Source organism: Phaenicophaeus curvirostris, chromosome 1 (assembly GCF_032191515.1).
Source record: "Phaenicophaeus curvirostris isolate KB17595 chromosome 1, BPBGC_Pcur_1.0, whole genome shotgun sequence".
NCBI classification, from domain to species: domain Eukaryota; kingdom Metazoa; phylum Chordata; class Aves; order Cuculiformes; family Cuculidae; genus Phaenicophaeus; species Phaenicophaeus curvirostris.
In genome coordinates this window covers 166862702-166888281 of record NC_091392.1, presented here as the reverse complement: position 1 = coordinate 166888281, position 25580 = coordinate 166862702, and the positions used below count along the sequence as shown (strand labels likewise).

Sequence of the window (25580 nt, the reverse complement as noted above, 5' to 3'; positions counted from 1 at the left end):
AGGAGTTCTTAAATAATGTGGGGTTTTCAGGTTTTGTTAACAAATTTCTTGGTATCATTAACTGAGCCTTTTGAAAAGGCAGCTAGACTTGGTACAAAGAAACCATGGTGTTCTTCAGAATTGTGATTCGGGTGGATTTGGTGAGGAGCCCTGTTCTGAAAGTCACTGGACAGGAACAAACAGCTGGGGGTGTGGTGGGAGCAGGGCTGGGATATGAGGAGTGTCAGAGGGGTGTCTGTCAGTCCAAGGTAATAGAGATGGAACTCGTCTGTGACCTTCACGAGGAAAGAATAAAACCAGCATTCTAGAAATGCGTCCCTGGAATACATGTATGTTTTATAATAGGCTGCAAACTGTTGAAAATGGGTGCTTTAATTAAGTTTTCCCTGTGAACAGCTTCACGAGAACTCCATTCCAGTTATGGAAATTATGCACTTTTCCACAGTTAAAAAAAAAAAAGTTTAATTACGTTACAACAAAATAAGCTTTATGTCAAAACAAGCCTTTTAGCAATTTTTTGAGCAGTTTTTTTCATGGTTTGATAGGAAATTGCAACTCTGTCGGTTAGCTTTACCATGTACTTAAGGAAAATGAACTGTTGGCTAATGAAAAATTAAATATTAGTGTTGTTACTTCAGTAACTGTATTAGTACCAATCCTGAAGTTGATCACACTGCTCCACCAGTGTCTCTTAAGAATGCTTGTGCCTAAATGGATGCCCTGGTGCCCTTCTGAACAAATATAAGAAGGTGTGGTTAGGTTAACTGGTCTCTGTACATCGTTAAGAGAATGGTGCAGCCTTCTTTCTGTTAAAGCAAATGATTACACTTTAAACCTAAAGGGGAAAGTAAATTCCTAGTACTTTTACATTGTTTACAGATATTGCAAAATATTTAGATAAGCATTCAGGTATATCATTAACTTTTCCATGCTGTTTATTGTAAAAAGTATTAATAGAAACAAATTCTTGATATTTTCAAGAAAACCATTGATGAACAAAAGTAATGGAACGAGGAGGGTCTGGAAGCCCAGAATTCCCTTTGCCTCATCAAATCATATTGATTTAAATTTGATATGATTTCCTTTTAAAAGAACCTTCTGGAACTCATAAATGTGAATAGGGTGGAAATCCATATGTTAATCTGCTACCCCTGGTGATTAGGAGGAGGAGAGAGGAGGGAAATAGTAAGACCTCAGTGCTTGTAGAGCTCTGAAGTGAACTTTGTTGGATTAATCAAACAGATAAGTCTGTTCTACTGCATGCTCTAGGTGAAGGAGTCCTCTCTTTCCATAGCAAGGATATCCAATCCCAGGATACTGGGTGGAAGTTCTGCTTCCTATTGTATTCCACAACCCACAGAAAAGCTGGTAATAAAGGGATAGACTGTGGCTGCCGAATATCTATGAGCTGGTCAGACCTAACTCTGAGGGCAAACTGACATTTGTTGAAGATCTTCAAAGCAGAGGTGTAAACAGAATTGCAGAGCATTAAAAACCCTCCCCCGTTAGACCTGAGACCTGTGCGTAAGTGTTACATGAACAGAACAGTTCCCGAAATATTTTCATTAATAATTCAGCAGTGAAGGCTTTCTGAAAGACATACTTAAAAATGGAAACTTCTATACCATCAATAAAGCATCATTTGGTTTCAGTTCTCACACTGTAAATATAATTGCAAAAGTTCCTTTTGATTTCTAACCAGCCAAAGATGCCAGCAGTATTTTTACTTCCATAGCAATTTAATCAATATTTCTGTAACACATCAGATTGATGGTAATGGAACCTAACCTCCTGAATGACCTGTTTAATGATCTTGAAACAGTGCCCTGCTAAAATACACTGAATTGGTAACTTGTAGGGAATTAATTTTGTTAAAGTAGAGAATGAACTTGGACTTTTGGAAAATGAGTTGATTGAATGGTGCCTTTAAAGTGTTCCTGGCTTTGCCTTGTAAGGTTTGTAGCTCAAAAGAAGACAAACTTTGACCACAATTTAAAACGTGACCCTGCATCCTTTCTGTTTCTCATAGTAATTATCTAACAAGAATCAACTGAAAGGGTGAATTTCAGATTTCTGGACTGCTCAAAAGATTTACTTTTGCAAGTGTGATTACTAAACATAGTAGCAGTGTTAACACAAAAGGGAAGATGAGAAGCAAGGTGGTCCAAACTATGATGTTTCTGAACTGTTCAGCATGATATGTATAATTAAGACTTTTATTTTTTTAACTAAAATTTTTGATTCTTTATATGTTCAATGATCAGAGGCTTTCAGAGTATTCACAAACAAATAAAGCAATCAGAAATACTTAATTGAACCCTGTCTCAGTATTTTCTTAAAGGGAAAAGTAACAGCAGAAATGGGTGAATGTGAGAAGTAATTAAATATCCCCTGCAAACAAATTGCCTGTTTTGTAGTCCTCAATTAGATGGGAATAATTTATTTTATGAAAATAATGTGTATTTTTTTAGGTCTGTATATTTGTTGTCATTTTTTGTGGACAGCATTGTTTCTGTAGTTGCACATAACGTATTGGTTGACACGTTGCACAACCTAGTAATCACTTACATTTGATTAAGTTCAGTGGTTTTTAGTAAGAGTCCTTTAATGTGCGAGTGTAAATTATGCAATGAAACAGAATAAAGACATCTCTTTCATACTTAGATCGTTTAGGGTTGTTTTTGCTACAGTTTGCAGCATCCTTTGAGTGCTGCCTGTAAGATGTGTCTGTACATTGTTTGTGTTGGAGGTCTTAGGGTAGAGCAAGTTCAGTCAAGGACTCAGCAAGCTTTTTGTTACATGCATACAGTTAAAAAATGGTTTCAGTTGCTCTAAAACACAGTACTGGATTAAAAGCACAGGACCAGTGTTGGATCCAGTGCTCTACGTGACTTGCTTGAAACTACATTTTATTTTTAAAGTTTCTGGAGACTTTTAGAATAGTGGTGACAGGATTCAAATGTCTTCAACATGGTTTTTTAGAAGAACATGCATTTTTTGATGTACTTTATAAATCTGATCAGTGACAGCACACAGAGCGAGCATGGCCAAGTGACAACCACATCTTGATCAACTGTGACCCAGTGAATACCCAAAGAAGCCACTGAGGAGTAAACAATGGGTACAGAAGTTTGTGAGCTGTAAACTCTTGGAATATCTGAGGAAGAGCTGTGTCTTGGCTCTAAGAGCTATGATTTGGCAGCAACAGAAGCCATCTATGAAAACTGCTATAATCCCAGGCACTTTGGAGGACAGTTTTATTGAAATAAACTTTGAGAGTTCAGTAGCAACCACCTTGAAATCCCTGAGGTGGCAGCTCAGCACTGAATCTACATGGGCACTTAAGATTACTTAAGTCCTACAGCACATAAACAATGTTTTATGACTGCTGCCAGGTGCTGCAGCTTGACCGTAGCAATGCAGTTCTGGGCACAAAATGGTCAGGGTTTATTTTGAATCATTTCCATGAAACTTGTGGTAGCTTATTTGTAAATTTCTATGTAATACAAATATCACTGATGGTTTCCATCCCTTCATCAGGGTCTAAGCAATGGTTTTTAAGTCGCCTTAATATGCAGAACAAAGAAACTGTACTTTTATGGTATGGTTTCTCTATCCATATTGTGTGCATATATACACACAGCTAATCTGGTGTGAGAGAGAGAACTTCCCCTCTGTGGAATTTCATCTTTCCATATCGCACTTCAGACCAGTAACAAGCAAAATTACTTTTTAGTCCTGAAATACTAAAGAGAATGCACTGAAGTCTCACAGGATAGACTCTAGAATGGTCCTAAGGCTGTTAAATAACTACAGAACTATTCCTTCCCTTTGTAGAGTCATTTATTTGGACCCACAAGACAAAATAGTAAAACTATTGTTTTCCTGCAAATGTGTATTCTTTAGAAGATTTTTTAAAAAGTCAGTTTTACAGCTTATTAAAATGTATATTTAAAAGTAAACAAGATCTGTTTGTAGCATTTTGCCCATAGGGAAAAATTTGTAAATACAAGTAACTCATAATTGATTTCCTGTTAACTTTTACATCCAGCTATTTTTGTAGCTTCTTTTTCTTTTTCTCTGGTTCATCCTTGCTGCTTGTCGCTGTAGACAGAGTTGCAGACTCATCACTCCCCGATATCTACAGTAAGAAAAGATTTAGAAGTCAAAACATTTTAAACTTGGAAGTTTAGCTTACACTATACTGATAAAACTTGAGTTTACTCATACAGACCTTTTACAACCACTGCATCAACATCAGAAAACTCTGTCAGCAGCTTATCTGAAAGACTGTCTACCTTGATTTAACAATTAATGCACTTAGCTGAAGAAAAAGCTAAGGGTAATACATACAGTAGCAGCTATAAAGCTGCCTAATGGAAAAGGACTTGGGGGTGTTGGTCAACAGGGTCTGAACATAAACCAACACTGTGTGCAGGTGGCTCAGAAAGCCAACACCATCCTGGCTTGTATAAAAAATGATGGGGCCAGCAGAAGTAAGGAAATGATGATGCCCCTGTACTCAGCACTGGTGAGACTGCACCTCAAATACTGTGTTCAGTTTTGGGCCTCTCAGTACATGGATATGGGAGGTGCTGGCGTGTGTCCACAGAGGGGCAGTGAGGCTGATGATGGGTCTGGAGCACAAGTCCTGTGAGGAGTGACCAAGAGAACTGGAGTTGTTTAGGCTGGAGAAGAGGGGGCTGAAGGGAAGACTTTATTGTTCTCTACAACTACCTGAAAAGAGGTTGTAGAGAGGTGGGTGCTGGTCTCTTCTTGCAAATAACAAGTGACAGGAAAGAAGAAATGGCCTCAATTTGTGCCAGAGGATGTTTAGATTGAAAATTAGAAAACATTAGTGGTGAAGCATTGGAACAGGCTTCGCAGGGAAGGGGTAGATTCTTCATCACTGAAGGTGTTAAAAGAATGCATAGAGATGGCACATCAGGACATGGCTTAATAGGCAGGGTGATGTCAGGCTTACAGTTGGACTGGATGATCTTAGAGGTCTTACCCAAACTTAATGATTCCATGATTCTGTGACTAAACTGGCAGCAGTTCTTTTGCACCACCTTATATGTGCCACCTTCTCTCTTGTTTGCCTGCCTTAGCAAATACTTATAAGAGAAGGAGTACAAATGAAACAGGTGAAAAGGGCTCTTGGAACCTAACAATTTTTATTTTGCTTTTAAAACAATTACCACTGCCACATTTTCTGAAGTGCTCCTCCTGTTAGGCTCAGGACGCTGCAGAGCAAAGAGGCATTGTGCTTTGGTAAAAACAGGAAAAACTTTCAAAATAATCAGAAAATAGACTTTTTCTACAGCAAGGAACAAGAAAAATAGAGAGCCCTTATTCTTACAGAGAACAACTGGTCCTCAAGGACAGAGATGATCACAGTGTGCTACCCTATTTTTGAGAATATGGAAATGAGTGGCATCCAAGCACAGAAAAGTGAAGCAAGCTATGATGAAATACAGTAATTTAAGTAGGGTTCATAAAACAACTGGACCAAGATCAGACACGTGTATGCTTTTCTACACTGCACTCTGTGTAAGGGTCTGATTAGTGAAAATATTAAATGCTTCAGGAGCTTGATGCAAGGAAGCTAATCATGAGGACTTCAATACCAGGTAATGTTTTATGTGAAGATGACAACAGCATAGACCAGTAGAAGAGAATTTATTTGTGTTAGAGTAACACAAGCACCAATACTGGAATTAAGCCTGTGGTGGTAGGCAGAAAGCTATGGTTTTGGTCAGCCAGGTAAGGTGGCAACTCTTACGACATGCTAAGGGGTAACAGAGAGGCTGTGAGAATAAACAATGTGGTAACAATAAGTTACTTCCAGCAAACTACTGTCACAAGAAGGCTCAAAGCTGAGTCCAGGTTTTCAGGTGCCATAAAAGCTTGTTTCTTTGAGCAACCAGTCAGAGAACCCAGAAAAAGTAAGAAGTAACTCTTGCCTGAGAACCTGCATTAACAAGTTACCCACAGAACTGTCCCGAAAATACTGATTTCGGTGTACATGCTCAAAATGTATCACTATGGTAGAAGGAACAAACCCCCAAGCCTTAAAAAGCATTACATCAGACATTACAGACACCCTTTAAAAATTGAAAGTCCTGTCCAAATGAAGACTTAAGTGCAAAATTAAAATAAACAGGCAAGCCAAAAAGACTGAGGAAAAGTAGTAAAAATTCTCTTTCAGAGAGTGAGAGGCAGGGAATTCTTCCTTGCTCCTCCATCAATGCATACCTTGATGATAAAAAAACCCTAAAGCAGGCATGAATAATAGGTCATCAAAATGTATTTGAAGCACTGAATAAAATAAAGAACAACATCAAGAAAACTGTTACAGATGACCATCATTAAAGTTTAGAACAAACCGGTTAAGAGGATATTAACAGTGCCAGGACTAGACACTGTACATCAAAGAGCTCTAAAAGGAAGTGTAAAAACTGTCAGCAAGCAACTGTTGGTGCACATAAACCCACTGCTGTAAGCTGGTCTGGCTACTGGATAGAAGGAAAGACGATGCAGTATTGCCACATAACACCAGAGAGCACAGACAGTGTGGCCCTGACTGTATCTATGATGTACTGATGTCCAGAGCTGGCATTAGCCTTATTTTGTGTCTGTTTTCAAGGACAAAATTTCTTAAGGGACTGGAGTCACTGCAAAAGGAGCATTATGGAGTTGTGCCCACAACAGCAGCTCTGACAAACAATATTGAGTCCCAGCAGCAGGCAACTTGGCAGTGTATTAATTTGCAGCAGGATGCAAGGTTTCTTTCTACTACAAATTTCTGTATCTACCACTGCCCTTTGAAATTATGAATGTTGCCTTCAAGTCAAGCTAATACAGCAGCAGGTCAAAGGAAGAAATATTTACATGTGTTTGGAACAGATGATTTCTCAGGGAAAAAAAAAAAGTTTCACTGTATAAACAAGGACTTATTACTTATTTGGGGTTTTATCTTTCCTCCATTCCTCAACTACTGCAACCACCTGTTTACAAAAAAAACCCTCACATGTAACTTAATGATAAGTACACAATCTTGTAAAAGCACGAAAAGTACCGAGCAGGCCTGAGGTGTGAGACTAGGTGAAAAGACCAGTGTCCCAGAGACACTAAGCAGCCAGAACTGAAAAGCCTTAAGAACAGAGACACAGTTATTAGGATGTTACAGTTCTCTGAACATTATCACGACAGAATTTTTTTATTGTGAAAGTTATAGAAGAAAGGACTGCTATTTACAGCCAGCAATTATAGTTTCCTCCTGAGCCACCCATCACAGTTGCACAGTAATTTACTGGAGCTAAGAGAAGATCCTACTGAGTTTTGGCAGATTTTCAAAAAGGAGATTTGATTACAGAACCATAAAATTCAAAAGATATTACTTTAGGAAATCATCATCTTAGCCATCAGTGGCAATATCCCTGATGGGCCCAGAAGGGAAATTTAATTTAGAGCCCTTCATTGTTTTCAGCAGCCAGTGACAGCAGACCTCTGTTTTATTGAGAGCAGATATGAAACAATAACTACAATCTGCTGCTAAATGATATTTTTTCTGTTAGGTTAAATCTCAATTTTACTATATGCTTATTTTTTAAGATTACTGAAGGGTAATATGCTGCTACGAATCACAAATCTTGTGCCTTACCTTTGGTTCTACCAACACCATCCGAATTTTCTGATGCTGGATGTTGGAAGCATCTAACGTAACATTCACTTTAACTTTATCGAATACATGTAATGTTGTGTCTTCCACAGTAAGTGATGGTATCTGAAAGTTCAAATTTTGTGTAAATACTCACTGCTTGATGCTATATAATATTTTTTTAGGAAGTTATTAATGTAAAATAAACCAAAACAGAACACGAATTACTGTCCTGAATGTTCAGTGTCATATGTGGTACATACATTTTTGCAGTATTTACTCAGATAATTAGATATTAGTAGTATGTATTACAGTAATCAATTCCTGTCAGAAGCTCTTTTTTGAAACTTACGAAGACTGCAGTGGCAGTACTACTACAGATCAATAAATCTGCATTTAGAAAAGCCTCTCTAACCCTTCTAAATCCAACTAGAATAGATTGAAGTAATTCTGTTCACTTACCAAATGAAAAAATATGGGTAGTTAGGAACAAACCTTATAAAACACACCTCATTGTTGTAATCCAGTTTTGGTGTTGGTTTATCTTTTTCTTCAAAGAAGACCGTTCCTTCTAACCCATACTTAGGGATCAGAACCACAATTGCATTTTTTCTTACAAATAATATATATGCATCTTCATTCACTACTCCTTTGCTTTTGAAGAACAGCTATAACAAAAGCAGAATACACGAATAAGAAAAAAAAAAGCACTAGAACTTTCTCTTTTGGATTACAAATATACTGGTTTAGAAAATAAAACCATTCAAAATAAAAATCCATACTTAGTGATAATTACATATCATATATTGAAAGCAGATTAGAAAAATTTCATAAGCTGTTTATAACATTAACTGCAATATTAAGCATTCATCATATTTATAAAAGATTCAAAGTAAAAAGAATCCTCAATGTGCAATTATTGTAAATTTTTCAGAAGCTTTTCCTCAAAGAAGCAGCCCTCATTCTTAATCATTCCTGCAGACTTGCTTGTTTTCACTCTACAAAGCACAACTCTATTGCTACAACTCAATGTTCCCTCCTTTCCTTTAACATCAATATGAACTGTCCATAGTTAATCCTCCCATCTCAGAACTACTCACCTGCGTATGGAATGCAACAGATGCTCTTTGTGCATATTGAGCCATTTTATGTCGGTAGTTGAGATTTTTACATATATCTGCTAGTTTATGCTTATCTGTAAGTTCTGGGTAAGTACTGTCTGCTCCTATGGCCACTGCCAAAAGTCGATGTACAATAATGTCAGCATACCTTCAAAGATGAGATTAAATGATCAGTGACATATAACCCCATATCTTCTTTAAAAAAGAAAGTTTCTGAATAGAATTGTTTATATAAATCTTATAGATGAAAAAGCTTTTGTAATTATGACAGTCTGCTGATAACTCCCTCTATTAATTCAAGATCCCTGTCTTTGCTGACCACAGATACGCTCTGCAGAGTCAGAATGAACTGTACTGTTTTCTAAGAGAAATTCTTTACAATATTCTACTAAAAGAGCCTGTGTTGTTGAATGTTTACACAGAAGAATCAAAGCTTTAGTTTTAGACTAAAGAATGATGTTTCACCATGGCAGCTTAAGCCACTCCCTCTTCCCTTTGCCATGAACTAGACAAATACAGTGTAAGATGGTATTTCAATCCGATTATTCTGCCAAGTGTAATCATACTTGAACTTCTTGCCACATTACTTTTATTGGACCTTTGGCTAGGAACTTTTAAGACATCTTAGCAACTAAAATTTACTATTAGGACTCCAAGAAGCCCCATAAATTATCTACACAAATGCACAGGAATCTTAATCCACCTCTAAGAGATTTCACCTGAAATGTTTCTAAGGAGCAAAACACGACGATAAATATTTTCCTCAAAACTTGGACACTTGAAAGAAAAAAAACCTCATTTTGCAAGAGGTATGATTTCATTACAGTGCAACAGCTACAGAAGCAACTCTCTAAAAAGCAATGTTTTTTTAAGTAAAATAGAGTCTCCTCAAAATTTAAACACAGCTTCCACCTGAAAAATGACTGGCCAAATTCTGCCTCAGTGTCTGGTTGACTTTGTAATCCTAATTGATCCCGAAGTGCATTTCTATGCCAGAGGTATGCATTAAGGATCCATTTCTCTTATTTCTATGAGTCTTTTAAAAGAAATTAATCAGACTTCAGGAGCCATAGACAGTGCATGTAGGAGCTTAACATGAAGACAGATCACCATGTAAAGCCACTGCTGTTTCAACTGAAATCTAAAGCTGAACATAAGCAGTATTTTGTTTTAAATAGACAATATCACAATTTAAAATAGAATTTCTTCACAAATAAAACACTTCCTTTTGTCCTCTGAAACCTCTGTAAAAAAAAAGTACCTTCTAATGGGTGAGGTAAAGTGGGTATAAATAGGTGAGGCTAAACCATAGTGATGAAAATCATTATCCATTCCAGAGCAGAAATAAACAGCTTGCATCATGCAGCGCGTGGCCAAAATTCGTAGCAGTGTGTTTACATAGGGGAATGCAGCAGATTCAGCCTTGTCTAATGATTCAGCTAAAGCCTTTGCTGAATCTGTCTTAATTTCCAAATTCTGGAAGGACAAGGAAAAAAAAAAATAAAAAAGGTCAGGTATTACTAGCAAATTTTAGCAGGTTATAAGCAGAAATACAACAGCTACATCCAGGCTAATCTTAGCAAGCGGCACAGATATCACACCTAATAACCTAATGGAATACCACTACTGCAAAAAAAAAAACAAACCCCAAAACCAAAAAAAAACCTAAAACCACAAAACCATGCGCAGATCCTTCCATCTTTATTACTAATGCTCTGCAAACAATGAAAAGCTAAGTCAGTAGCCCAAGAATTCAGAAAAGGCATACACTCACAGCGAAGAAACTCTTCATGATAATACTAACACGTTTTTTATTTCCTTTGGTTTGATATTTCCATCTTGTATTTAATAATCAGAAGGGGTAAGAAAACAAAAATTCTCATCCAAGCACAATGTAAGCAGTAATCAATCTTGCTGTATTTCCTCCACAAAATTATTAAAACTTATACTTGGGAAAGTGATTTGTAAAACTACTACAGTAAAATCTGTACCACATGACATTAAGTTTGTTCCCTGTATGCCAGTGTTCCCTAATAAAAATTCACATAGTATAAAAAAAGTTTCATCACAACACCAGCTGATATTTCCTATCCTTTATGTATACCACTGACAATAAAATATGATCTAGACATCAAGTTATGCCTCTGCTCTGGTAGAATAATTGCATATTTTTTAAAAAAGTGTAACAAATATAGCATATCAATATTGAATTTTGATAGTTCTGTTAGAATAGAGGAAAACCACTTTGGTTTATTAAAAGTATGTTTGTATATGCATAGGAATTTAGCTGTCCAACTAAAACAGTACCTTAAAAATAATTTTCACACCACAAATGAAATAATTATCATTATTGCAGTTTTATAGGAGCAGAAAATTAAACGGGCTGGATTTGGCCTTATCTATTAATTGTACACTGACAGAATCTGAGTTTCTGTCTTGCTGATGGGGAAAAGAAAAAAAAGAGGGTGGGAAATTGCAGGGCAAAGAAATATGAATAAAGAAATGGGGGGCAGTTGAATGGAAAGGAAATATGAATACCACCATGTCTAGAAAATTAACTTTAAAAGTTTACCTCAAACAAAACATCCTGAAATTGGAAAAATCATGTTTCATACTTGAATCAGACTTGTTTCAGGCTAAATTAACCTCTAGATGAACTAAGGAGAGGATGGAAACTATATAAAGACACATGAACACATTTTTTTACCTCCTGACTGTAACAGAGATGCTATTTGATGTGACTGAACAATTTAAGTACATTAATAATGTATATGATCCAAAACTGGCTCAAAAATCACATGTGACTTGGAGAGTAGGAACATTCACAGCACACAAGAGTTATAATACAAAAGTTAAGATGATTTGCTTTCTTCACCTAACAAAGGGTTTTAAAAAAACCACAAGATTCTTCCTTGCATCCTAAAGGTACATGTATCTTGCAACAACTACCGGCAATTTCAAAGTGTAGCTGATACACTTCCAAAACACTGCTTTCCAACCCTTATTCTCAGGCAAATCACAAACCAGAGAGAAAACAGAGCTTTTAGTAATTAACTCACTCAATTAGCACAGTAAAAACTTGCCTTGGAATTTGCAGCCTTCACAAGGATGTCATAATTTGACGGGGGAGGAGCAGGATGTTTCCGGAGCAAGGCAAACTCTGGGAACTCATCATAAATTTTTTGTGCTACTGAGATATTCGCAAGCAACATAAACTCTTCAACCATTGAATTTGTTTCTCTATCAACATAAAAGATTTTGCATTGTTAGAAAAGCATTAAATCATATTTAATCTGACTGCCTAATGAAGAAACATTCCACGACCCTAAAAATATTATATAATACTAGCTACTGGGTTTGAACACTTATAGAATTGGGCAAACGTTTTTAAGATTAAAATCATAGCAATTACTTATTAAGTTTCAAATACCAAGTCAGAAGAAAACCCCTCATAGTCTAAAATAACAAATTACATTAAAGTGTTCTTTAAAATACCCCAAAAGAACAACAGATAAGACACTCGGTATCTTCCTAAGATTACTCTTCAAATATTGCGAAGTTTGCAAGCACCATGCTGCACACCTAAGTTGTGACAGCATAAATGAGTTTAGATTTTAGCACACAAAGTATCTAGATGAATTAACTAACTGAGGAAAACAAAATGCATACTTGAGCTCTTTAGTCTGCAGATCAATAGGATCATGAGTCTCACTGTCCATGTGGAAACGAACTTCTGGTGAGGAAAGAGTTAAGGCTCTGGAAGAGAGGTAAGTAGTATTAACAAATTACAGTACAGCAGACAAAGCAGCTGAGTTGCAAGCCTGTACACACCACCTGGGCATATCATGAAAATATAATTTAACATTAGCAGAAATTTTAAAATTTAGCAGAAAGTAAAAAAAATCATGGAATTAATGTTCAAATCAGCAGAAATTATGACGTTGACACACACCAATAATGGCTCCTAAAATTTCAAATGCTACTCCTCCGGTTGTGTTTTTATAATAAACGTCTGAAATGCACATTGATTGACCTCGTGAAAGAGGAGTTAACATGCAAACTTCATAGTTTTGGGGAAGTAGGTATAGGTGTTTTTATGCAAAGCAAAATGGCAAAATATTTCTTTCAAAAGATTTTCACTGGAAAGATGGGCACAGAGGACCATTATACACTGTGACAGCAAAAAATATCTAGAAGAAAAAAGGGAAAAAGGTTAACAGGGACACTGCACAATTTACCCATTATCAATTCTTTTCTTCTTCAGAATTTTTGCCAATTTGTTTAGTCCACGTAGGCTTGTAGTAATATCATCATTCATAGTTGCTGAATCAATTCTCATCTGTGCTTCAGCATAAGTAAGAGAAGCCTTGAAAAGGTTTAAGAAAAAAACAAAAACACAACACAAAATAGACATTAGGACACATAACTGACTACTGAAAAGAAAAACATAGTTCTGTCTTGCAGAAACTGCAGTTTGCTACCAAAGATGTTTCAAAATAATACAGAGCTTTGCATTCGGCACCCAAAAGCATGTCATTTTCAAAGGATAACGGAGAAAAGACAGATGAAGAAACACCAAGCACGTAACAGTATTTTTTTGTGCTGATCACTGATGTATTTTATACACTAGAGGTCTAATCTTCAGAAATGTACTAAACACCTACAGAGTCCACTGAATTTAACTAGCTAGTAGATATATTGGACATGGTGGGTATGTAACAATATATTTATTCTTTTCAAATGAAATATCATAAGAAAGGAACTGCACAAAAACCACTACAGCCTTAGAAGTTTAAAAGAACAGGAGAAAATCAAACATTTACAGGATTTAACCATCATTTTCTAATTCTAAGAAAATATAAGTCAATGAACAGAAAGAAGAAAACTTTATTATAAAGGCTGTTGGTCACTGTTTTTATAAAAAGTTCTCCAGCTTCTTTTCATAAGTATAATAATATTTACTTGACTAACCTTGGAATTAATAATACTCTTCGTAAATCTTGTTTTTAGAATTTCAGCCTTATGGTTCATCTCCCAGATACATGAAAATGCAAGCCTAGAGAGGAAGATTGGGGAATCTCTTGAAATCCACACTTAAACATAGAGAGAGTTTTGTCATCATCAAAGTATGGAACACATGTGTATACCTGTCCACATTAGATCTCAGGGAGCATAAATTGGAACTAAGTAACTCTGGAACCATATCAATCCTCTGCAAAGTAAAGAATAAAAATCATGACTAGTTACAAGCACTTATTTTACTTTCCTGATTTTTAATATGCCAAAAGCTTGGAAATAATAATTACTTTAGGTTTTTCACTCAGATTTCTGAGAGAAAAGTAAGCTACTTCAGAGGAAATTCATTCCAAGATCCATTTTAATAACTGGGTTATTTCTAAAAAGAAATTGTGGTCTGTGCAAAATAAGTTAAAAATAAACAGGACTAAGCGTACAGTTGTAATAAATACAAATAATAGGAAACAATGGAGACTTAGTTATCACAAGAAAAAACAATGAAAAACGCAAAACCACTTCTGCAATTTCAGATCAAAACTAGAACAGGAGTCCAATTTTAGAACTACATGGTCTTAAAGCTTCAAACTGGTGTTGAAAGAGATATTCTCCAGATAAGGAATTTAAAAAGAAAAGAAGTATTTTTCCCTCTTGCTGTGCTTTCTGAATGACAGAAAGAACCTCCATTTTGATAGTCTGAGGCAAATTAAGTGCAGCCCAAAGGAGGCTACCTTCCCCCTGCCCCCTTTGTTTAGAGATAACATCTCCACTCCCAAGAATTAAAACAAAACAAAAAATCCATCCAATTCATTGTACAAAAAACTTTTCATACAGAAAACATTTACCTTTTCACACAGATATACTGTTGTTCCTCTTTTTGCCGACTCCTGATCCAAAGCATTTCCTGGGCGAATAAAATGGCTGACGTCTGCAATATGTACACCAACCTAAAATCCAAGCATATTGTGCATCTTATGAACATGAAAGCAACTTTCTCAAGTTTTTATTTACAACTCAATTTCCCCATTCTCAGTTCCCTTCAGCAGCGACTTTATTTAGTAACAGAAGTAGTTAAAGCCTATTATACTGATATTAAAAAAACAAGAGTTGCAGTAATTATAAAAAATAAGGGCATGTGTACATTTAGTGGAAAGTTACAGTCATTACTGATGTCTGGCAGTTCCAATACCTCTTTAATTTTCTTAAAGGCTCACTGCAAATTTAGTCTAAATAAAGGAATATCTTCAACTTTTCTATTGATAGTTCCTTTCCCTAGCTATAGATATCCACATTTATACTTAGCTAAAGCAGTAAATATATTCTGTTAATTTCCATGCCAAATAAGCAAAAAAATTGGCTGAATGTAGATGACATTAAATTCCCACTTCTGACACTGATGTAATGCAAATCAACTCCCTTTCTTTTTTACCATCTCACAGTTTTGTGAACAGCATTTATTTCTTTTACAACAGATCTGGAGCTTTGCTCATGTAACTTACTGTTACCACTACTACACTTTTCACAAAATAAAGGAAAAGGTAAATAAATAAAATGACTGCCTTGATTTAAAAGAAAAGGAAAAAAAAAGAAACAATACCTCTGTATTTCCATTTTCTAATTCTCTCCAATGTAATGCATCATCAATATCCGTACAGCCAGGAGGATCAACACTACAAACACACAGATGCCTTAAGTCCTCGCGGTATTTCATATCCTAAAATTGAGGAAAAGTTGTTTTCAAGAACATTTTCCACATTAAAGTAAAAATGATCATTTGAGGAAGGCACCTTCCGTAAGATTTTCCAAAGCAACTAAGTGCTTTCACAGTGGATTTTTTTTGTCCAAGGACAAAATTCACAGTAATATTTATTTAAAAGATCAAAACAGACACGCAGAAACTACAGTGACAGAAAAACTAAGAGTATGATTGAGTACTGAAAAATCTTCTATTCTATAGCAAACAGGAAGAGGAACAGAATAAAGCCACAATCTTTGCACGATCTCAGAACTACCAGGACCAGGAACCAAGATTTTTTAAGTGCAATTTTGCTGGACAATTGTTTAGGATATGACTGCTCACAACTAACTTCAGCTTTCTAAGGCTTAGATGTCTAGACAGTTCAAAGAACTGCACACTATGGAAGTATCAACTTTTGTATGATGGCTACAAATACATCTCATATCAGTATCTTAGACCAGACAACTGATGTTTAGACAGCCAATTTACACAAAGATACCGCCTTCAGTATAGAAGTACGTAATGAATTATAATAAAAAGTCCACCTCAAAAAATATTAAACCACACGAAATGTGTAAACGCTCAGCCCAGCCCAACACAAAACAGAAAAAAACATAGCTCAGCCCAAAAAAAACCCATGTCATACTCAACTCGTTCCCTGATGACATTTTTTTCCTTATATTCTAAAGCACCCATTACCCATATTTAAGCTACAAGGCGAACATGAAATTCACTAATGGCATTTAAAACCAGCATTTTTGGAAATCACGATTTCTCTTTTTCTAATTACTTTGCTGGATAATAGTAGGATATATTAAAGTCTCCTCTCCTCAGATTATTTTAGCAATGACACATGTTGCTACATTTGCTTACAAAGCTATTTAGGAAGATGAAAAAGCTTAAGGGTGATCTCAGAATTTTTTTATTTTTTTTTAATGAAGCCAGTAATATGTTTTTTATCTGAAGATGTCTATCCTGAACACAGTTTTAGCAAAAACCTAAACTTGCAGAGACCTTTTTTCCCCTAAGAAATCCAGCTGAAAGTCCACCCTAAGACAAAATGGTTTTAGACACCAATTTTCCTTTATTTTTGGTGCACTGTGATATTCAAGAATGTCACAGTTTGATTTCAAGGCACAGTAATTATTACAAAAAATTAAAAATTGTTACCTGTTCTGTAATGGTCCATGGCATTTTTGGTAGGAAATTAAGGACACACTGTGAAAAAGGCTGATGAGGAACGTCATGTTCAAGCAAAAGAACTTCTGTCTCTGTCTCTTTATCTCCAGCACGTCCCAAGTTCTTTACAAAATGACCCTAAGAATATACATACAAATATATACACATGCAAACAAACCAATACTGTTTGCCCAAAAATAAGTATTTGAGACCATTATATGATAGGTTATTACTATTTTAACCTACACAGGAGTAATCTTCCCTTCTTCAATTAACCCTCTCATCTTTATGAGAGAAATTTAATTTCAAACATTTAGCTGACTCAATAAGTCTGAATTTTGTCCTTCCAGCTCTTTTCCTAGAATGGCAATAAATGAGTAAAGCCACAGTGAAAGGCTCCCTTTTCTAAGAACCCAGCCTAAACAAGGCAGTACCTAGTTAGCCTAAATAAAACGCCTTAGTTAACATACATGTTCACTGAAGAACCTGAGGATAAAGCTTATGATGTATGATAACCCACACCTGGATTTCGGTGGTAGGAGTACACCAAATAATTTGAGGACTTCCTTGAGTTGCACCATCAAAAATGGGACTCAAAGAACTTAAAATTCATGTCAATACTTTTTGAAGTCAACTAAGCATTGCAGATAATAAACATCTTACCAAATAAACACATAAAAATTGGACAGATAGAAGTTCAGAAGAAAACACTTACATTAGGATACCTGGAATTCCTGGGCCAGCCATCAATAGCAACAATTATTCTTTGTCCTTCCAATGTATCTGCTTGTCTCGTTTCTATTCGAATGCGAGGAATTCTGCGATCAGCTGGTGTAAACAAATGTCGCCTTGCCTATTAACAGACAGAAAAAGGAACAAGTAATTTCTAATTAAGAGAAAAAAAAAAAGCCACACTTGATTATTTCCTTACCTCTTTGATCTGTGATTTGGAAAGCATGCCACAAAACGGCCGCCAGTTTCGTTTTATTATGCCCACTACTTTTCCTGTAGGTCTCAGCATGTCCTTGTTAACAGAAGCCTTCAGCTGGCAGAAAACACAGAGGTTAAAAACGCTGAACTCATGCTAACATTTTTGACTACAGCATGTGTCTCAAACCTTGGCAGTAACAACTTACGCGTCCAAATAATGCCATAAATTCTACTATGGCTTCTTAAACAGAACTATGTCTCCCTGTGCTTTGCAGGGCTTCTTAATATTTTCACTATGTGATATGACTACCTTGTTAGTTTCCTTGTTTTTGTGAAATAATGTTTATTAAAAAGACCAAACAAAAGAGCACAAAAAAAATCTCTGTAAAAAATGTTACCTTGTTGCACTGCCTCTGCTTACTTCACAACTATCTCTATTTTCTTTTCCAAGCTATTATTATAATAATTTTTACAAACAGTTCTGTCTTGCCTGAAAACTCTTAAGTAATTCTAAAAAGAGTAATTAAAAAACATCCCCATGGAATTCAGTAGGAAGATGGTGTCTCTAAAGAAATAAAATTATTTGTCAGACAGGGTATACATGTGTGTGCACTGCACACATGTTAAGCCGAAATACTACAAAAAGCTTAAGAATATTTTACAACTAGTTCAAAACATATGTATTGCCTATAAAAGCCGACTGACATCATGATATAACATCTGTTCCTATTCTAGGAAATCCATCAGCGTATAGCTTTGAATTATTACCCAACTGCCACTCAGTAACTTCAGATTTATTAAGTATAACAAAGTAGTGTGGGAGTTTCTGGTTGAGATTAATTTAAAAAAAGTAATAAACATATTCACATCTTTAATGCAGCCACAGGACTACAATTAAGTTTTATAATTTCCATATTCAAAATAGCTTTTAGGAGTCAGTATAAGAAGGATGTATAAATCTAAAGCCTAACAATGCTGTCAGGATACTACAGATTTCACCTCTCTCTTAACACAGGTTAAGTAAAAAAATATTTAATTCATACAATGTTTTCTTTCTCCTCTTCATTTTCAATGTTGTCCTCATTCTGGCCATCATCCTGCAAGACCACTGAGGATGGTGCAACCCACTCATCTTTTGCCAGCAACTCCACAGCTACAATATCTTCATGAACTGCTCGGTTTAAATGTTTCAGTCCCTGTATAATTATCTGGATTTTTTAGAAAATAAAAAAACAGAATGCAAATATGGTAGCAACGGAAGACCCAAATCAAAGAAGTATAACAGAAGAGTATCCATGTGTGACAGGCTCTGTGCTCTAAAGAATATTTTTAAGGCATGTTTCTGAAGCATTTTCTTCTGCTGAGATTTCTTTCAGTACTGATCACACTATTTCAGGATTCCAATTGCCTGTAAAAAATTGATTTGTTTTCCCCAAACTACTTTTTTTTTTTTTCTTTTTAAATCACACAGTCTTTCTCTTTCTGCAGGGCAGCAGACTCCACAGACTACTGGGAGATAGGAATAAAAGAAGTGGTGAGCCAGAAAAGCACCTCCAGCTGCCACTACAAACAGGGAGGGAAGAAACAACTGCTGCTGTTTTCAAACAGCATCTGTACAACAGAGAATCCAGCAGGCAGACAGCTGAGTAACTGCCTGGAGGCAAACAGCCAATCTACTCATCACCAGGCATGAAAATAGCAAGAGAAATAAAGTTGGAGAGCCTCACCACAGTGAGGGTCACCTCATGAGCGGGCTCACCAGTTTTTATGAAAATCCTCCTACAAACCTGTTGCTATATCTTTCAGCATATATTTCAAACTAAAAGAAGTGTTATAGTCAAGCTGGAAAACTACTAAAAATTAAGGCTCAGATTTTATCAAAGCACAAATTATAAACACAGTTCTTTTTCCAAAACCAGCCTAGTCAACATTTGTATACTGTATATCTATAAAAATAAACAAAGCCAAAGGGTCAGAAAAACACAAAAGAGGAAAAAATACTGTAACGCTTCTTTTTAACAACATACGTCACCATGAAGGAATTACATTTTAAGTCATTACGGAGGCTACCTGAAGTTCACAGCATTAAGTGAAAATGAAAAATTTACCTCTTTATTTTCTTCAGCATCTCCATGAACCCAAACAGTACCTTCAAGATAATTCTCTCTGCTTGCTCTGAAGGCTCCTTGGAGGTAAATACCAGATTTTATCCCTTGCTGTAGTTTGCTAAGAGGAATATGTTCTGGGAAAATTATTTTTCCACTCTCTATTTCTTTCTTAAAACAAAAGGAAAAAGAAAGCAAGGAAATGTTCAGTCTTTTGCATTCGTAACTACTCCCTAAAGGGAGCTCAGGAACATGACATTCAAGCTAGCAAACTCCAAAACTCCAGCTACATGAGGGTATGAATATGCACAATAATGAAGAACTACTATTAAGCAGTAATTTTTCTAATGAAGCATAAAACTCATAAAGAACAGAGAAATGTGACAGTTCTGGGAATGCCTCCTTTTCTTTTCCTATTTCATAGAATCACCAGGTTGAAAAAGACCCATTGGATCATTGAGCCCAACCATTCCTATCAAACACTAAACCACATCCCTCAGCACCTTGTCCACCTGTCCCTCAAACACCTCCAGGGAAGGTGAATCAACCACCTCCCTGGGCAGCCTGTTCCAGTGCCCAATGACCCTTCCGTGAATTTTTTTTTCCTAATGTTCAGCCTAAACCTCCTCTGGCAGAGCTTGAGGCCATTCCCTCTCGCCCTGTCCCCTGTCACTTGGGAGAAGAGACCCGCACCCTCCACTCCACAACTTCCTCTCAGGCAGTTGTAGAGAGCAATGAGGTCTCCCCTCAGCCTCCTCTTCTTCAGGCTGAACAACCCCAGCTCTCTCAGCCGCTCCTCATAAGGCCTATTCTCCAGCCCCTTCACCAGCTTTGTTGCTCTTCTCTGGACTCGCTCCAGAGCCTCAACATCCTTCTTGTGGCGAGGGGCCCAGAACTGAACACAGGATTCAAGGAGTGGTCTCACCAGTGCCGAGTACAGGGGCAGAATAACCTCCCTGGACCTGCTGGTCACACCATTTCTGACACCAGCCGAGATGCCATTGGCCTACTTGGCCACCTGGGCACACTGCTGGCTCATGTTCAGTCACTGTCAACCAACACCCCCAGGTCCCTCTCCTCCAGGCAGCTTTCCAGCCAGACTTCTCCTAGTCTGTAGCACTGCATAGGGTTGTTGTGCCCCAAGTGCAGGACCCAGCATTTGGCCTTGTTAAACCTCATGCCACTACACTCTGCCCAGTGGTTCAGCCTGTTCAGATCCCTTTGGAGCCTCCCGACCCTCCAGCAGATCGACACTTCCACCCAGCTTAGTGTCATCCACAAACTTGCTAAGGGTGCACTCGATGCCTTCATCCAGGTCATTGATAAAGACATTGAACAGGACTGGACCCAGCACTGAGCCCTGGGGAACCCCACTTGTCACTGGCCTCCAGCTGGAGTTAACTCCATTTATTGCCACTCTTTGGGCCCGGCTATCCAACCAGTTTTGCCTGCAGTTACTTAAAAAGATAATGCTCACTTCTACATGGTTTGGACAGACTGACTAAACATATACTTAATTAGGAAAATACTAGCATAGCATTGTGTAGCAAAGGTACAGCATAAAGTGTAAGTATGCACTGTAAGCTGTATGGAATATTATGAAAACACATTACTGCGACTAAACTGAAGCAGTCAGACAATTAGTTAAAGCTGAGTGAACTACAGCTAATTGCTGAAAAGATCAGCTAAGCCCTCCGCTTTCTTTCTCTCTTGCATGTCTCATACCACTCTGTTTGAACCAACTGATGAAATTAAACTTCCTTTTTTTTGGCGGTGTTAAGTTTTCAGCTGTATCAGTCTTATGTGAAAATATAAGTCTCAATTCTGATAAATACAAAGCACAAGGAAATATAAGAGGATGCAGCTCAACTTCAAGCTGCAGCCTGCATTTGATGTCAACTTAACTGACCATAAAAATCAGGACTTTTGATAGAAAATGCTTTTGATAAATAAATCAACATAACTTACATAAACTTAAGCTAAACTTTCAAACAGTACACATGAACCAAATACCTAAATGGTTTGCAATATACACTTCTGTAGTTGCATTTTGTTTCCATTATTTCTAATATTTATACACATTCTTTAACCAATTGATTTTATTCTCATCTTCATATCAGTTAAAGAAAGTAACTGGCTTTTTACAAAGAACAAGTTGCCCACTAATATGCATACATGCAGCAGTAAAGCAGCTGCAATGTTTCATTTTTTCTCTTCAGCTGTCAGTCACGCTGCCAACATAGTAATAAAGTCTAGAATTCTCATTTTCTAAAATGATGCTAGTGGCCTGACATGTTATCCAATAATATACTGCAAACCATTTGTGATTAAATAATTTATAAAAAAAAAGAAAATAAAAACGTACCCCTTCATCAGATACACAAGCAAGACGATCTACAAGATCAGGATTAGCTGTCAAGCTTTTTATATACTCCTCACCTACAAAAGCAACACATAAATATTTATGCAAGAGATGCATGGGATTTAGGTATGAAGACACTGCTGAGACTGCATATCTGAGCAATAAATGCAACATATATGACACTTCACTTACACGTATAAGCAGTTATCCCTTCCTCTACAGCTTTCTCTTTATTAATTCTGTCGTTCGTTAAAAAGATAACTTGGATTTTCTCCTCGTCCTCTATTTTCTTCAAGTGTTCGTTGTACCATTTTACTGCTACCCGAATGGCTCTGTCATTGCGGTCATTAGAATTTTCTCCTTTCTGTTGCTCTACGTATGTTTCTCTATATAAATAAAACAGGAGCAAAGAAAGCAAAACAAATGCCAACATCTATCCATACTTACACAAATGTTTCAGGCAAACAAGATTGAGATTGTGAGGCTGAAAGAATCACTGGGGTACCAATAACCCTACATGCCATTGAAGAAGGGACAGGAGAAAGAGGAGTCAAGAAAAATAGCAAGTGTCAATTTATAATACAACCTTCTCACAGACAACTGAAGAGAACTGCATTCAGATGCTAGAACTATGAATTCAAGACTCCTAGAACTACGATACTGCAGTAGTGGAAACTATTCGTGAGCACAAACAAAGGCAAAATAATTACAACTTCATATTTCAGAGCTTCTTGTCACAAACCCACAGGGTTTTTTTTTAAATTTAGTGTCCTTTAAAAAGGATACTAAAATGGAAAAGCTTTTTTCCATTGCTCAAGTTAACAATCTTGTCTGTAAACATCATTCATTATCCTAATCGCTTTTTCATAATATAGATATGCTTACACTAATTATAACCCAGAAAAGCTCCTGGAACACGTATTTCCCAATAGGACTTCTTATAAGTATACAGTTCTAAACATTCTAGCCTAATTTTTTTGCCTAGTTGACATGTTACAGTTCTGTTTCCCAGTTTCTTTTACTGGACATCAGTATAACTTTGTTACACACTATTCCACACCTTACCTATGATGTTCATTGGTGAAGGAATAGAAATGCTTTTCAGGGTTTTGAATCACGTCCCTAATTCGCTTGTACACCGGTGCACTCCGATGCCTGACTTCTTGTAAGACTGTCTGTAGCACAATGACATTCTTAATAACGGGATCTTCAAGTATATCAATCTGAGGAACAAAATGGAAATGAATCAAAATTGCTAAATTCTATCCAATAACAGGACTTGAAATATTTGGTTTACATGTGAAAAGCTAACACGAACAATGAGTTTCACTACTTCTGGCTTTATCTCTCATGGTTGAGAAAACGAACAGTACATTAAGCTCTCTCCTCCAGCTTGTGGGCAAAAAGATAAAACAGGATTTTCCAGCCTCTTTGTGACCTGAATTTTGCTGAGGTGAAGACAGAGACTCATCCTGACTTCCATCAAATTAATCCCAAATGTTTTCAGGACTTGTATCAAATTTAACGCCAGGTATACACTAGAAATTTCATACATTCTTGTGAACTGTAACCTTTGCAAGCAAAATATAGCTATGCACAATCTGACAGTAATCAAACATAACTTAAACGCTGTGGCTTATGTCTTTGGGAGCAACGCAAATCTTAAACAGAACCTAACCAATGCTACACAGTTAACATGGACATATGCATGGGTAGGCTTAAGTTCTCCAAAAACAATCCTACTGTTGCACAGTAATTTTAATTTCCATAGATTCAGATCAACTGGAATTCTGAAGCTGCTCTTTGTCCTTTCAAAGTCTGTTTTTTTTGGGGAAGTTTGTTAAAAACCCCTCAGCACTTCTCTTTGCCAACTCCTGACAGCTGTAGCGCACAAGAGACACAACACACACCAAAAATCCACGCTCCCAGCAGGAGAAAAATGTGAGCTTGCTTTCCTAAGCTTGGGGCAGAGAACTGTGCAAGCCCATCTCCAAAAAGAGAGCAATAAAGCTCTGGAGGGCATAGCTAAAAGAATTAAAGGCCATGACAGACCAAGCTTCTCTGCACCTAGTGTTCAGATGACCTAAAAGATTTAGAGCGGCGTTCATAGGGCAAGAAATCCAGTTTTATTCTATGCATAGTCTGAATTACCAGGCCAAATCTTACTGTTGAAATCCTGTTCCAGTTGCTAGGTAAAATCTTTTACTACTGTTGACAAAACTTCCTCATCCCTGCAGCTCCAGTTCATGGCAGCACACTCTGAAACATTCAGCGTGCTCTACAGTATGTACGTACAAACTTTGCCACCAGACACCAACAAGTCTATGGGTAACAGGCTGATAAATATCCCTTAGCTTGCTGTTTGGCCCTGGGAGAAGGGGGTTGAGGGGTGTCAAAGGGTGCCAGTCCTGAAGGGGATGGGGAGAGCCGGTCCCGAAGAGGGGGGGAAAAAGGGGAAGGGGGGGGCAATTCTGAAAGGGGGGGAGGGGCCTGATGGGAGCGGGGAGCAGCGGTCCTAAGGGGGGCGCAGGGTGGGGGGGAGGTGAGGGGGCCGTTCCTGAAAGGGGGGGTAACCAGTCCCAAAAGGGTAGGGGGTGGCCGGTCCTGAAAGGCAGGGGGGGAGCCGGGAGGGAGGCAGGGGGGGAGCCGGGAGGGAGGCAGGGGGGGAGCCGGGAGGGAGGCAGGGGGGGAGGCAGAGAGAGAGGGAGGGAGGGAACCCGGAGAAAGGGAGGGAGGGAGGGAGGGAACCCGGAGAAAGGGAGGGAGGGAGGGAGGGAGGGAACCCGGAGAAAGGGAGGGAGGGAGGGAGGGAACCCGGAGAAAGGGAGGGAGGGAGGGAACCCGGAGAAAGGGAGGGAGGGAGGGAGGGAACCCGGAGAAAGGGAGGGAGGGAGGGAGGGAGGGAACCCGGAGAAAGGGAGGGAGGGAGGGAACCCGGAGAAAGGGAGGGAGGGAGGGAACCCGGAGAAAGGGAGGGAGGGAGGGAACCCGGAGAAAGGGAGGGAGGGAGGGAGGGAGGGAACCCGGAGAAAGGGAGGGAGGGAGGGAGGGAACCCGGAGAAAGGGAGGGAGGGAACGAGCCAGCCCGGAGGGAGCCAGCCCGGAGGGAGTCGGAGGGGACGGAGCCGGCCTTGACTAAAGGGGCGAGCAGGGAGCTAAGGAGGCCGGTCCTAGAGGGGCTGGAGGTCCTGGAGGGGCCTGCCGCGGCCCGTACCCGCTCACCTGGTGGAGAAGGAGGTTGGTGTCGGGCAGGAGGTAGTGCGGGCCGGGGCAGAGGGCGCTGGGGGCGCCGTCGGGCCGCGCCTGGAGGCCGCGGGCGGCGGGGCAGAGGCGGCAGGCGGCGGCGCCGCAGGGGATGTCCTCGCGCAGGTAGTGCTCGCGCACCACCTTCACCACCGCGCCCGCCCGCGTGCGCCGCAGGAACGAGCGCGAGGTCAGCATGGCGGCCGGCGCGCTCCCTCCCGCCGCC

General features: G+C 38.3%; 2 protein-coding genes across 2 annotated transcripts in view; one reads left to right on the top strand and one right to left on the bottom strand.

Moving 5' to 3' along the window:
* Positions 1–1403, top strand: part of BORA (BORA aurora kinase A activator) — a 17084-nt gene extending 15681 nt beyond the window's left edge. Inside the window, exon 12 of the mRNA XM_069880463.1 lies at positions 1295–1403. Within this exon, the coding sequence (XP_069736564.1) occupies positions 1295–1383 (89 nt within the window). The 3' untranslated portion in view covers positions 1384–1403. The remainder of the gene's footprint in view (positions 1–1294) is intronic.
* On the bottom strand, positions 446–25580 carry DIS3 (DIS3 homolog, exosome endoribonuclease and 3'-5' exoribonuclease). The gene is made up of 21 exons (XM_069880403.1): positions 25334–25580; positions 23177–23334; positions 22304–22497; positions 22115–22188; positions 19753–19920; positions 18688–18852; positions 17646–17759; positions 17430–17567; positions 16706–16852; positions 15395–15511; positions 14643–14744; positions 13932–13996; positions 13756–13840; positions 13023–13150; positions 12454–12540; positions 11868–12024; positions 10046–10260; positions 8764–8932; positions 8173–8331; positions 7667–7789; positions 446–4141 (listed from the first exon to the last, which is right to left on the bottom strand). Exons 1-21 carry the CDS (start codon positions 25550–25552, stop codon positions 4052–4054), a joined length of 2874 nt encoding a protein of 957 aa, XP_069736504.1. The 5' UTR covers positions 25553–25580; the 3' UTR covers positions 446–4051.